The 13,243-nt window shown below is 52.2% G+C and overlaps 1 protein-coding gene across 1 annotated transcript in view; it reads left to right on the top strand.

Annotated features, from left to right (window-relative positions):
- Positions 1-12,887, top strand: part of LOC144609690 (pre-mRNA-processing factor 39-like) — a 40,859-nt gene extending 27,972 nt beyond the window's left edge. The window contains exons 10-14 of the mRNA XM_078428195.1: positions 328-596; positions 5,040-5,224; positions 6,261-6,335; positions 8,834-8,981; positions 11,337-12,887. Coding sequence (XP_078284321.1) covers positions 328-596; positions 5,040-5,224; positions 6,261-6,335; positions 8,834-8,981; positions 11,337-11,399 — 740 coding nt within the window. The 3' untranslated portion in view covers positions 11,400-12,887. The remainder of the gene's footprint in view (positions 1-327; positions 597-5,039; positions 5,225-6,260; positions 6,336-8,833; positions 8,982-11,336) is intronic.
- The last annotated feature ends 356 nt before the right edge of the window (positions 12,888-13,243 follow it).

Consider the following 13,243-nt stretch of genomic DNA (forward strand, 5'->3'; position numbering starts at 1 on the left):
GGGCAAGAGACTCTGTGCGTCTACCCGATCTATTCCTCTCATCATTTTGTACACTTGGGACAATTCACACTTGTACCAAACCAATTAAACCTGCACGTGTTTGTGGAGTGGGGGAGGAAACTGAAGATCTCGGGGGGGGAAACCCACGTGGAGAACGTACAAACTCCATACAGACGGCGCCCGTAGTCGGGATCGAACCCGGGTCTCTGACCCTGTGAGGCAGCAACTCTATCGGCATTAAAAGCTCATTCGTGCTGGATAGTCTGCCTCCTCTCGGCGTCTCCACCACTGATCTCTCCTCTCCCCTCCCCTCCCTGCCTTGCCCAGGTGACATCAAGGAGGCCCGGCGCATCCTCAAGTCCTTCCAGCTGACCGTGCCGGGCATGGCCATGGTGCTACTGCGGCGGGTGAGCCTGGAGCGGCGCAGCGGCGAGCTGGGGCAGGCGGAGGCGCTGCTGCGGGAGGCCGTGGAGCTGCACCAGGGCACGCCCCTCTCGTCCTTCTTCGCCGTCAAGCTGTCCAGGCAGCTGCTGAAGGTGCAGAAGAACCTGGCGAAGGCCAGGAAGGTGCTTCTCGAGGCCATCGACGGGGACAAGGTGAGGGGGCGGGGCGGGGCGGGGCGCCCGTGACGATAAACGAAAACCGTGTTAAAGATTGTTTCTTAAAACAGACAACAACATAAACAGTTAAAGGCAATCCAAGCAAAGCTTTAATTATCGTCAGACGGGAGTGGGCGGGGTCCAGTGCTAAGGGTGTGTGACCACACTGTTTCCGTCACGGTGGCGCAGCGGTAGAGTTGCTGCCTTACAGCGAATGCAGCGCCGGAGACTCGGGTTCGATCCTGACTATGGGCGCCGTCTGTACGGAGTTTGTACGTTCTCCCCGTGACCTGCGTGGGTTTTCTCCGGGATCATCGGTTTCCTCCCACACTCCAAAGACGTGCAGGTATGTAGGTTAATTGACTGGGTAAATGTAAAAATTGTACCCTGGTGTGTGTAGGATGGTGTTAATGTGCGGGGATCACTGGGCGGCGCGGACTTGGTGGGCCGAAGGGCCTGTTTCCGCGCTGTATCTCTAAATCTAAAAAATAACAATAAAAAAAATCCCCTCGCTTCCACTCAAAGATACAGCATTTTCGCAGCATTTTTATATAGAATTTGCAGCAAGAATGTTTAACACAACATTTCCTTCAAATCAATCACATTGTATACTTGTCACCCTCAAGTCATAAACTATTTTACACAATAAGTCATTAGTCGAAGGTAAGGACCCTCATCATACCACAGAAGGTCCTGTTTTACACACTCCCACAAATAGTCAACAGTTAACCACATCCTAATCTTCACGAGAGCTTTGTCCATCGTCTTTCCCGGACATCTTTCCCAGGGATAACAGGATGCACTGCTCGAGAGACTTTAAGAATTGCATAGTCTCATCCTGCCTGGTGCAATTTTGCAAACATCAGCTATTCAGGACCTAAAGTCCAGGCTCATCCTGTTCATTCGTTCCGCCATTTTATTAATCCTGTGGTTTCCAGGGATTGTAAGTTTCAGTTACCAGACACGTCCTTATGCGCAATTAGCATTCCTTCACCTTCAACAATATAGAAGCTTCAAAACCATAATGGCCAAGCATCCCATCATGCAAAGTTAACAGCCATTAACTCTTTCAACTGCGCCAACTATCTCACTCCCAAACACGGGACAAAGGGTGGCGTCACCGCCCCGCGTCCCACGTGACCTCACTCAGCCAGCGGCCACGTGCTCCCGCTCCACCAATGGTGGCCGCCCGGGCCGGGAAGCGGGTTGCTAAGCAACCTCTGTTAGGCAGCCTCCGGGCCTACAGTGCCTGGACCTACAGCCTAATACGGGACAATGGCGGTCCCGTGTGGAACAAACCAATTTAGCCCACAATGCAGGATGTCCCGGCTAATATGGGACAGTTGGCAACCCTAAGTGCGCGTGACAATAGACTTAACTGTAACTGGGAAAAAAAATTCATAGTTTAGTTTAATTTAGTGATACAGCGCGGAAACAGGCCCTTCGGCCCACCGGGTCCGCGCCGACCAGCGATCCCCGCGTACTAACGCTATCCTACACAAACACACACACTAGGGACAATTTGACACTTACACCAAGCCAATTAACTTACAAACCTGCACGTCTTTGGAGTGTGCGAGGAGACCGAAGATCTCGGAGAAAACCCACGCAGGTCACAGGGAGAACGTACAAACTCCGTACAGACGGCGCCCGTAGTCAGGATCGAACCTTATTCTCCGGCGTTGCATTCGCTGTATGGCGGCAACTCTACCGCTGCGCCACCTTACTTAAGGGTGGCGCAGTGGTAGAGTTGCTGCCTTACAGCGCCTGAGACCCGGGTTCCATCCCAACCACGGGTGCTGTCTGTACGGAGTTTGTACGTTCTCCCCGTGACCTGCGTGGGTTTTCTCCGAGATCTTCGGTTTCTTCCCACACTCCAGGGACGTACAGGTTTGTAGGTTAATTGGCTGGGTAAGTGTAAATTGTCCCTGGTGTGTGTAGGACAGTGGTAAGTTAATTGGCTTCTGTAAACTGTAAATTGTCCCTAGTGTGCAGGATAGTTTAGTTTATTGTCACGTGTACCGAGTGAAAAGCCTTTGTTGCGCGATATACCGTCAGCGGACAGACAATACATGATTACAATCGAGCCATTTACAGTGTACAGATACATGTCAAGTGGTGTACCTTGACTTTCAGAAAGCCTTTGACATGGTTCCACATAGGAGATTAGTGGGCAGAATTAGAGCACATGGTATTGGAGGTAGGGTACTGACATGGATAGAAAATTGGTTGACAGACAGAAAGCAAAGAGTGGGGATAAATGGGTCCCTTTCAGAATGGCAGGCAGTGACTAGTGGGGTACCGCAAGGCTCGGTGCTGGGACCGCAGCTATTTACAATATACATTAATGACTTGGATGAAGGGATTAAAAGTACCATTAGCAAATTTGCAGATGATACAAAGCTGGGTGGTAGTGTGAACTGTGAGGAAGATGCTATGAGGTTGCAGGGTGACTTGGACAGGTTGTGTGAGTGGGCGGATGCATGGCAGATGCAGTTTAATGTGGATAAGTGTGAGGTTATCCACTTTGGTGGAAAGAATAGGAAGGCAGAGTATTATCTGAATGGTGTCAAGTTAGGAACAGGGGACGTACAACGAGATCTGGGTGTCCTAGTGCATCAGTCACTGAAAGGAAGCATGCAGGTACAGCAGGCAGTGAAGAAAGCCAATGGAATGTTGGCCTTCATAACAAGAGGAGTTGAGAATAGGAGCAAAGAGGTCCTTCTGCAGTTGTACAGGGCCCTAGTGAGACCCCACCTGGAGTACTGTGTGCAGTTTTGGTCTCCAAATTTGCGGAAGGATATTCTTGCTATTGAGGGCGTGCAGCGTAGGTTTACTAGGTTAATTCCCGGAATGGCGGGACTGTCATATGTTGAAAGACTGGAGCGACTAGGCTTGTATACACTGGAATTTAGAAGGATGAGAGGAGATCTTATCGAAACGTATAAGATTATTAAGGGGTTGGACACGTTAGAGGCAGGAAACATGTTCCAAATGTTCGGGGAGTCCAGAACCAGGGGCCACAGTTTAAGAATAAGGGGTAGGCCATTTAGAACGGAGATGAGGAAAAACTTTTTCAGTCAAAGAGTTGTGAATCTGTGGATTTCTCTGCCTCAGAAGGCAGTGGAGGCCAATTCTTTCAAATGCATTCAAGGGAGAGCTAGATAGAGCTCTTAAGGATAGCGGAGTCAGGGGGTTTGGGGAGAAGGCAGGAACGGGGTACTGATTGAGAATGATCAGCCATGATCACATTGAATGGCGGTGCTGGCTCGAAGGGCCGAATGGCCTCCTCCTGCATCTATTGGCCCTTGGTCCTCCGAAATATTCCAAACGGAATTTAAACTGGAGGTGTAAACGTGTTTCCATGCTGCATCTGTAAAGTAAGCTAAAACTGTGGGAATGTGAGTCGAAATGCCTAGGAAGGAACTGCAGACGCTGGTTTACACTGAAGATAGGCACAAAGTGCTGGAGTAACTCATCGGGTCAGGCAGCGTCTCTGGAGAGAAGGAACGGGCGACGTTTCGGGTCGAGACCCTTCTTCAGACTGAAGACAGTTCTCGACCCGAAACGTCACCCATTCCTTCTCTCCTGAGCTGCTGAGTTACTCCAGCATTTTGTGAAATAAATACCTTCGATTTGTACCAGCATCTGCAGTTATTTTCTTATACACCCACCACCCTCTGTGTGGAAAAGTTACCCCTCGGATCCCAATTAAATCCCAATTACACTAGTCCCACCTGCCCACGTTTGGCACATGTCCCTCCAAACCTGTCCTATCCATGTATCTGTTTAACTGTTTCTATAATGTTGGAGAGGTACAAATAAACTGTTTCTATAACGTTCTATAAGATTATTAAGGGGTTGGACACATTAGAGGCAGGAAACATGTTCCCAATGTTGGGGGAGTCCAGAACCAGGGGCCACACAGTTTAAGAATAAGGGGTAGGCCATTTAGAACGGAGATGAGGAAAAACTTTTTCAGTCAGAGAGTTGTGAATCTGTGGAATTCTAAGGCCTCAGAAGGCAGTGGAGGCCAATTCTCTGAATGCATTCAAGAGAGAGCTAGATAGAGCTCTTCAGGATAGCGGAGTCAGGGGGTATGGGGAGAAGACAGGAACGGGGTACTGATTGAGAATGATCAGCCATGATCACATTGAATGGCGGTGCGTACAGGCTCGAAGGGCTGAATGGCCTCCTATTGTCTAATAAAGGCTATTCTGATTCTGAAGACATACAGGTTTGTAGGTTAATTGGCTTGGTATGAGTGTAAAATTGTCCCCGTGTGTGTGTGTGTAGGATAGCGTTAGTGTGCGGGGATCGCCGGTCGGCGCGGATGGACTCGGTGGGCCGAAGGGCCTGTTTCCACGCTGTATCTCTAAACTAAACTAGAGTAAACACTGTGGTGAACGCGGCAATAAAGTACCATTTGGTTCCCTGCAGGAGAACGTGAAGCTGTACCTCAACCTGCTGGAACTGGAGTTCAGCTGTGATGTCCGGGTCAACGAGAGTAACATCCTCACCTGCTTTGAGCAAGTGCTCCTCAGCTCCCTGCCTCTGGAGATCAAAATCGTCTTCTCCCAGCGGAGAGTCGAGTTCCTGGAGGATTTCGGCTGCAGTGTTCGCAGGTGAGCGTCGCCGTCCGGTTTGTACGCGGTCAAATCGGTCAGCCGCGATTGAACGGGTGGCGCGGCGGCAGAGTCGATGCCTCGCGGCGCCAGGAAACCCGGGTTCCATCGCGACCTCGTCTGTGCGGAGTTTGTACGTTCTCCCCGTGACCCGCGTGGGTTTTCTCCGAGATCTTCGGTTTCCTCCCGCGCTCCAAAGACGTGCAGGTTTGTAGGTTAATTGGCTCGGTTTAAATGTAAAAATTGTCCCTGGTGTGCGTAGGGTGGTGATAATGTGTGGGGGTCGGGGCAGAATCGGGGGGGGCCAAAGGACCTCTTTCCACATTTTATCTCTTTAAAAAAATTAAATAAATCGGTGCCAGTTAAGAATAAACGTCGGACTGAGATGAGGAAAAACTTTCACCCAGAGAGTTGCGAATTCTCTGCCACAGAAGGCAGTGGAGGCCAATTCACTGGATGGATTTTAAAAGAGAGTTAGATTTAGCTCTTAGGGCTAACAGAATCAAGGGATATGGGGAGAAGGCAGGAACGGGGTACTGATTTTGGATGATCATATTGAATGGTGGTGCTGGCTCGAACGGCTGAATGGCCTCCTCCTGCACCTGTTTTCTGTGTTTCTACAGGTTAGTTGGTTAATTGGCCAACAATCCCTGCACACTACCGCTATTCTATGCGCACTAGGGACAGTTTTACACATACACCAAGCCAATTAGCTCTTAAGGATAGCGGAGTCAGGGGGTATGGGGAGAAGGCAGGAACGGGGTACTGAGTGAGAATGATCACATTGAATGGCGGTGCTGGCTCGAAGGGCCGAATGGCCTCCTCCTGCACCTATTGTCTATTGTACCCGCGCGTCTTTGGAGCGTGGGAGGAAACGGAAGATCTCGGTGAAAACCCCCGCGGGTCACGGGGAGGGAGTCGGGATCGAACCCGGGTCTCCGGCGCTGCGAGCGGCGCGAGGCGGTGACTCTCAGCGCTCGCCCGCCCGGCGTCGACCCCGCGTCTGACGCTCTGTGTGTCTCTCCCGTCTCCGCAGTTTGCTCCACGCCTACGACGAACACCAGAGGCTCCTCAAGCAGAACTCGAGCAAGAAGCGGGCTGCAGAGAACGGGTGAGACGCAGTGACCCTCCCGGCCTCTGCCACGCCGTCCGGAGGAGTTGTAGGGGGTGGAGAGGGAGAGGGGAGGGTGGTGTGGAAGGAGAGGGAGAGAGAGGTGAGGATGCTTGGTGGTAGTGGTTCAGGGGTCTGGAGAGGGGGAGATCTGGGGAGAGGGGAGGTGGATGGGGGTTTTCGAATATGCTTTGGGGCGCAAAGATCTGGAGAGGGCAGGTCTGGAAAGGGAGGGAGGGGGGGAGACATCTGGAGGGGGGGGGGGGGTGGGCAGGGGTCAATAGTCAATTTATTTGTCACATACACACAAATGTGCAGTGAAATGAAAAATGACCCGCAGTTCAACAATAAGACCAATAAGAATAATCAATAACAATGCAATAACACATAAGGGTCATAAAGTTATAAGTGATTGGAGCAGTATTCGGCCCATCAAGGGCGGTCACGGTGGCGCGGCGGGTAGAGTTGCCGCCTTACGGCAAATGCAGCGCCGGAGACCCGGGTTCCATCCCGACCACGGGCGCCGCCTGTACGGAGTTTGCACGTTCTCCCCCGTGACCCGCGTGGGTTTTCTCCGAGATCTTCGGTCTCCTCCCACACTCCAGACGTGCAGGTTTGTAGGTTAATTGGCTGGGTAAATGTAAAAACTGTCCCCAGTGTGTGTAGGATAGTGTTAGTGCGCTGGGGATCGCTGGGCGGCGCGGACCCGGTGGGCCGAAAGGGCCTGTTTCCGCGCTGTATCTCTAAATTAAACTAAGTCCACTCCGCCATTCAATCGTGGCTGATCTATCTCTCCTTCCCAACCCCATTCTCCTGCCTTCTCCCCATAACCCCTGACACCCGCACTGATCAACAATCTATCTATCTCGGCCTTAAAAATATCCACTGACTTGTGGCCTCCACAGTCGTCTGGCAAAGAATCCCACAGATTCACCACCCTCTGACTAAAGAAATTCCCCTTCATCTCCTTCCTAAAGGAACATCCTTTAATTCTGAGGCTGTGCCCTCTGGTCCTAGACTCTCCCACTAGTGGAAACATCCTCTCCACATCCACTCTATCCAGGCCGCTCACTGTTCTGTACGTCTCAATGAGGTCCCCCCTCGTCCTTCTAAACTCCAGCGAATACAGGCCCAGTGCCCACAAACGCTCATCGTACGTTAACCCACTCATTCCTGGGATCATTGAGGAGAGGGGGGGAGGGTGTAGAGAGAGAGAGAGAGAGGGGAGGAGGAGGGTTCTGGAGGGCCTAAACGCACCCAGAGGGAGGGTCTGATCGTAGAATCATAGAGTGATACGGCGTGGAAACAGGCCCTTCGGCCCACAAGTCCCAACTACACTAGTCCCACCTGTCTGCGCTTGGTCCATAACCTTCCAAGCCTGTCCTATCCATGTTCCTGTCCAAATGTCTCTTAAACGATGGGATAGTCCCAGCCTCAGCTACCTCCTCCGGCAGCTCGTTCCATACACCCACCACCCTCTGTGTGGAAAAAGTTACCCCTCTAATTCCTATTAAATCTTTTCCCCTTCACCTTGAACCCATGTCCTCTGGTCCTCGATTCCCCTACTCTGGGCAAGAGACTCTGTACGTCTACCCGATCTATTCCTCTCATGATTTTGCACACCTCTATAAGATTTCCCCACATCCTCCTGCGCTCCATGGAATAGAGACCCAGCCTGCTCAACCTCTCCCTGTAGCTCACACCCTCTAGTCCTGGCAACATCCCCGTGAATCTTCTCTGCATCCTTTCCAGCTTCACAACGTATGTTGAAAGACTGGAGCGACTAGGCTTGTATACACTGGAATTTAGAAGGATGAGAGGGGATCTTATCGAAACGTATAAGATTATTAAGGGGTTGGACACGTTAGAGGCAGGAAACATGTTCCCAATGTTGGGGGAGTCCAGAACCAGGGGCCACACAGTTTAAGAATAAGGGGTCGGCCATTTAGAACGGAGATGAGGAAAAACCTTTTCAGTCAGAGAGTTGTGAATCTGTGGAATTCTCTGCCTCAGAGGGCAGTGGAGGCCAAGTCTCTGAATGCATTCAAGAGAGAGTTAGATAGAGCTCTTAAGGATAGAGGAGTCAGGGGGTATGGGGAGAGGGCAGGAACGGGGTACTGATTGAGAATGATCAGCCATGATCACATTGAATGGCGGTGCTGGCTCGAAGGGCCGAATGGCCTCCTCCTGCATCTATTGTCTGTTGTCAATGCTCTAAACGCGGTCTCACCAACGTCTTATACAACTGCAACGTGACCTCCCAACTTCTGTGCTCAAGGTGGGGGTCATGTCGTGCGGTGGGGAGGAGTGGTGGATGCGTTCTGCAGTGGAAGATGGAGGCCAGTGGGGAGATATGGAGGGGAGGAGAAGGTGTTTGGACATGGATGGGACATGGGGGGGGGGGGGGAGGGAGGGCGTTGGGCATTGTGTGTTTGTTGGGGGGGGGCTAGGGTGAAGCGGGCAAGTCCCGACTTTTTTTTCTTCTTCTCGCCTCGAAGCTTGGAGGAGCCGGAAGAGAAGAAAGTGCGGGCGGAGGAAGGGGCGGTGGTGAGTGAGCCTGCCACCATCACTGCCAGCACCACAGCCCAGGCCACCGGAGACAGCAGCAGCAGTCAGGCAGCGTACAACTACAATGCTTGGTACCAGGTAGGCCGCAGTGTGGGAACAATGTCCCACCTACACTCGTCCCACCTGCCTGCGCTTGGCCCATATCCCTCCAAACACGTCCTACCCATGTACCTGTCCAACTGTTTCTTAAACGATGGGATAGTCCCAGCCTCAACTGCCTCCTAGAAAATAGGTGCAGGAGTAGGCCATTCGGCCCTTCAAGCCTGCACGCACCGCCATTCAATATGATCATGGCTTATCATCCAACTCAGTATCCCGTACCTGCCTTCTCTCCATACCCCCTGATCCCTTTAGCCACAAGGGCCACATCTAACTCCCTCTTAAATATAGCCAATGAACTGGCCTCAACTACCTTCTGTGGCAGAGAATTCCACAGATTCACCACTCTCTGCGTGGAAAAAAAACTTTCTCATCTCGGTCCTAGAAGACTTCCCCCTTATCCTTAAACTGTGACCCCTGGTTCTGGACTTCCCCAACATCGGGAACAATCTTCCCGCATCTAGCCTGTCCAACCCCTTGAGAATTTTGTACGTTTCTATAAGATCCCCCCTCAATCTTCTAAATTCCAGCGAGTACAAGCCGAATCTATCCAGTCTTTCTTCATATGAAAGTCCTGCCATCCCAGGGATCAATCTGGTGAACCTTCTCTGTACTCCCTGTATGGTACTCCCTGTACTCCTCTGGCAGCTCGTTCCATACACCCACTGCCTTCGGCCCAACCAGCTTGGTGTCAGCTTAGAGATACAGCGCGGAAACAGGCCCTTTCGGCCCACCGGGTCCGCGCCGCCCAGCGATCCCCGCACATTAACACTATCCCACACCCACTAGGGACAATTTTTACATTTACCAAGTCAATTAACCTACAAACCTGCACGTCCTTGGAGTAAAATTAAGTTAAATTGTTTAGATTTGGGTCGGGTCTCGATTTGGATTTTAGTTTAGTGTTGTTTGGAGATACAGCACCAAAACAGACAACTGAGTCCGCACTGACCAGCGATCCCAGCACACTAACGCTATCCTACACACACTGGGGACAATCTACACTTACGCCAAGCCAATTAACCTACAAACCTGCACGTCTTTGGAGTGTGGGTGGAAACTGAAGATCTCGGAGAAAACACATGTGGGTCACGGGGAGAACATACAAACTCCGTACAGACGGCGCCCGTAGTCGGGATGGAACCCGGGTCTCCGGCGCTGCATTCGCTGTAAGGCGGCAACTCTACCGCCGCGGAAACAGGCCCTTTGGCCCACTGAGTCCGCGCCGACCAGCGATCCCCGCACACCAACACTGTCCCACGCACACTAGGGACAATTTCCAATTTTTACCGGAGCCAATTAACCTACAAACCCGCACGTCTTTGGAGTGCGGGAGGAAACCGAAGATCTGGGAGAAAACCCACGCAGGTCACGGGGAGAACGTACAAACTCCGTACAGACCGATGGTGTTTATTCACAAGATGCTGGAGTAACTCAGCAGGTCAGGCAGCATCTCAGGAGAGAAGGAATGGGTGACGTTTCGGGTCTCGACCTGCTGAGTTACTCCAGCATTTTGTGATAAATACCTTCGAACTGCATCTGCAGTTATTTCCTTACCCTAACTCCGTACAGACAGCACCCGTGGTCAGGATTGAACCTGGGTCTCTGGCTCTGAGAGGCAGCAACTCTACCGCTGCGCCATATCTCATCTCGAAGGAACCCCCCCCCCCCCCCCCCAGTGTATCCATCCCTTTTTCTCCCCCCTCCCAACCTCATCTCCTGGATGCTCCAGTTCCCTCCCACGTTTCAAAGACGAGTCGATGTATCAATCGGCCTCTGTAAATTGAGTCCACAGTCTGGACTCTCTCTCTCTCTCTCTCTCTCTCCCCCCCTCCCTCCCTCTCTCTCCCTCCCTCTCTCCCTCCCTCCCTCCCTCTCTCGTGCGGATATCAGAATCTTGGAACTAGTCAGTACTATCCCCACAGCTGAGGCCTGCCTGTCGGAAGGCTCCTGTGCCGATACATTACCTGCTCATGTCATGGCGGTAGAGCTGCTGCCTCACAGCGCCGGAGACCCGGGTCCGATCCTGACCACGGGCACTGAGTTTGTGCACGTTCTCCCCCGTGACCTGCGTGGGTTTTCTCCTGGTGCTCTGGTTTCCTCCCGCACTCCAAAGACACTCCATGCCGACTTAGTTGGTGACAGGACGGTTCAGTTGCCCGATTACGGCCACTCCGGCAGTTTGTGTCCTCATGCTAATGTTTTATCCCCTCTCTCTCTCTCTCCCTCCCTCTCTCTCTCTCTCCCTCCCTCCCTCTCTCTCTCCCTCCCTCTCTCTCCCTCCCTCTCTCTCCCTCCCTCCCTCTCTCTCTCTCCCTCTCTCTCTCTGTCCAGCCTTACGGATCGTACGGATATCAGAATCCTTGGAACTACAATCAGTACTATCCCCACAGCTGAGGCCTGCCTGTCGGAACGGCAACGCTAGCGTGCGTGTGTACATACGGAAAGCAAGGGCCCTGTTTCGGCCCCGTCCCCTCCCCTCCTCCTCCCAAACCCTCTTGTCCATCGAGCGTCATCTCTCTGCTCGAGCTGGGAGCTCCAGGATCCTTCTGGAACTGGAGCATTGTCCTCCTCAACCCCAACCTCTGCGTCCCTCAGTTTATCTCCACCTCTCCCCGGCCGGTCCTGCCGATGGCCGGCTCCGGATTCCATGTTTTATTTCTCTCTCTCTCTCTCCCCCCCCCTCCCTCAGGGAGAGAGAAAAAAAACATGGAATCCGGATCCGTCCATCGGCAGGACTGGCCCGGTACGGTGGAGATAAACTGCACTTGCAAACCGCGGTGGTGCCGGTTTGCGTTTGGGTGGGGTCTGTGCGCTGGGAGGGTCTTGTTTCGGGAGGCTGGGGTTGAGTATTTTCTTCCCCCTCTGGGGGTTTACGCGGGGAGTGTTTTCTAGCCTGTTTTGAGATTTCGGGCTGAGTATTTTACATTTTGCCTCCGTGTTTTGTGGGGAGCGCAGGTTTACGCACCGAGACAGCACGATCATAGAACTGTAGAAAATAGGTGCAGGGGGAAGGCCATTCGGCCCTTCGTGCCAGCACCGCCATTCACCGTGATCATGGCCGACCATCCCCGATCAGCAACCCGTGCCTGCCTTCTCCCCACATCCCTTGATTCCACTAGCCCCTGGGTCCTTCGACCCTGTTAGAGACTAGACAACTTAAAATGACCCAAAGGATTCCCAGGTGCTTCTACGGCCCTGACACTGTAGCCAGGTAGACACAAAACGCTACAGGATCAATAGCTCAGGCAGCATCTGTGGGAGGGGAGGCGGGGGGGAGGAAGGGAACAGGTGAAGTTTCGGAGATAGACACAAAAAGCTGGAGTAACTCAGCGGGTCAGGCAGCATCTCTGGAGAGAAGGAACGGGTGACGTTTCCCCTCTTTGGGTGTTTCGGACCTGAAATGCTACCCCTCCTTCCTTCCTGCCCATCCCGCCGAGTTACTCCAGCAGTTTGTGTCGGTATGTAGGTTAATTGGCTGGGTAAATGTGAAAAATTGTCCCTAGTGGGTGTAGGATAGTGTTAATGTACGAGGATCGCTGGGCGGCACGGACTTGGAGGTGCCGAAAAGGCCTGTTTCCGGCTGTATATATATGATATATGATATGATACCGGCATCTGCAGTTCCTTCCTACACAGTAGCCGGGAGACCTCCTCCCAGAGTGATGGTACCAGCCACAACCAAGATGGAGTCTTTACCCAGGGAACCTCTGTCCCCACGTGCCAAGACTGACACTATTTACTAAACCTCTCGACCGCCAAGCTCTTTATTTTCTGTACAGATTCTTTTGAGCAAAGAGAAAACCATTTTGTGCGGCGTTTTTTTAAAGATGAATGTAATGTTCCATTTTGTTTTTGAATAATTGGTGTAAATAAATGGTATCTCTGAGATGATGATCTGTGTGTGTGTGTGTGTGTGTGTGTGTGTATGTGTGAGGCAGATCCTGCCAAGGGCCCAACACAGGTGAGGCAGAGGTTCACCTGCACCTCCTCCAACCTCATCTACTGTATCCGCTGTTCCAGGTGTCAACTTCTCTACATCAGCGATTGTTTCGCTCAACACCTCTGCTCAGTCCACCTTAACCAAGCTGATCTCCCGGTGGCTCAGCACTTCAACTCCCCCTCCCAGTCTGACCTTTCTGTCCTGAGCCTCCTCCATTGTCAGAGTGAGGCCCAGCACAAATTGGAGGAACAGCACCTCATATTTCACTTGGGCAGCTCACACCCCAGCGGTATGAACA

Source organism: Rhinoraja longicauda, chromosome 34 (assembly GCF_053455715.1).
Source record: "Rhinoraja longicauda isolate Sanriku21f chromosome 34, sRhiLon1.1, whole genome shotgun sequence".
NCBI classification, from domain to species: domain Eukaryota; kingdom Metazoa; phylum Chordata; class Chondrichthyes; order Rajiformes; family Arhynchobatidae; genus Rhinoraja; species Rhinoraja longicauda.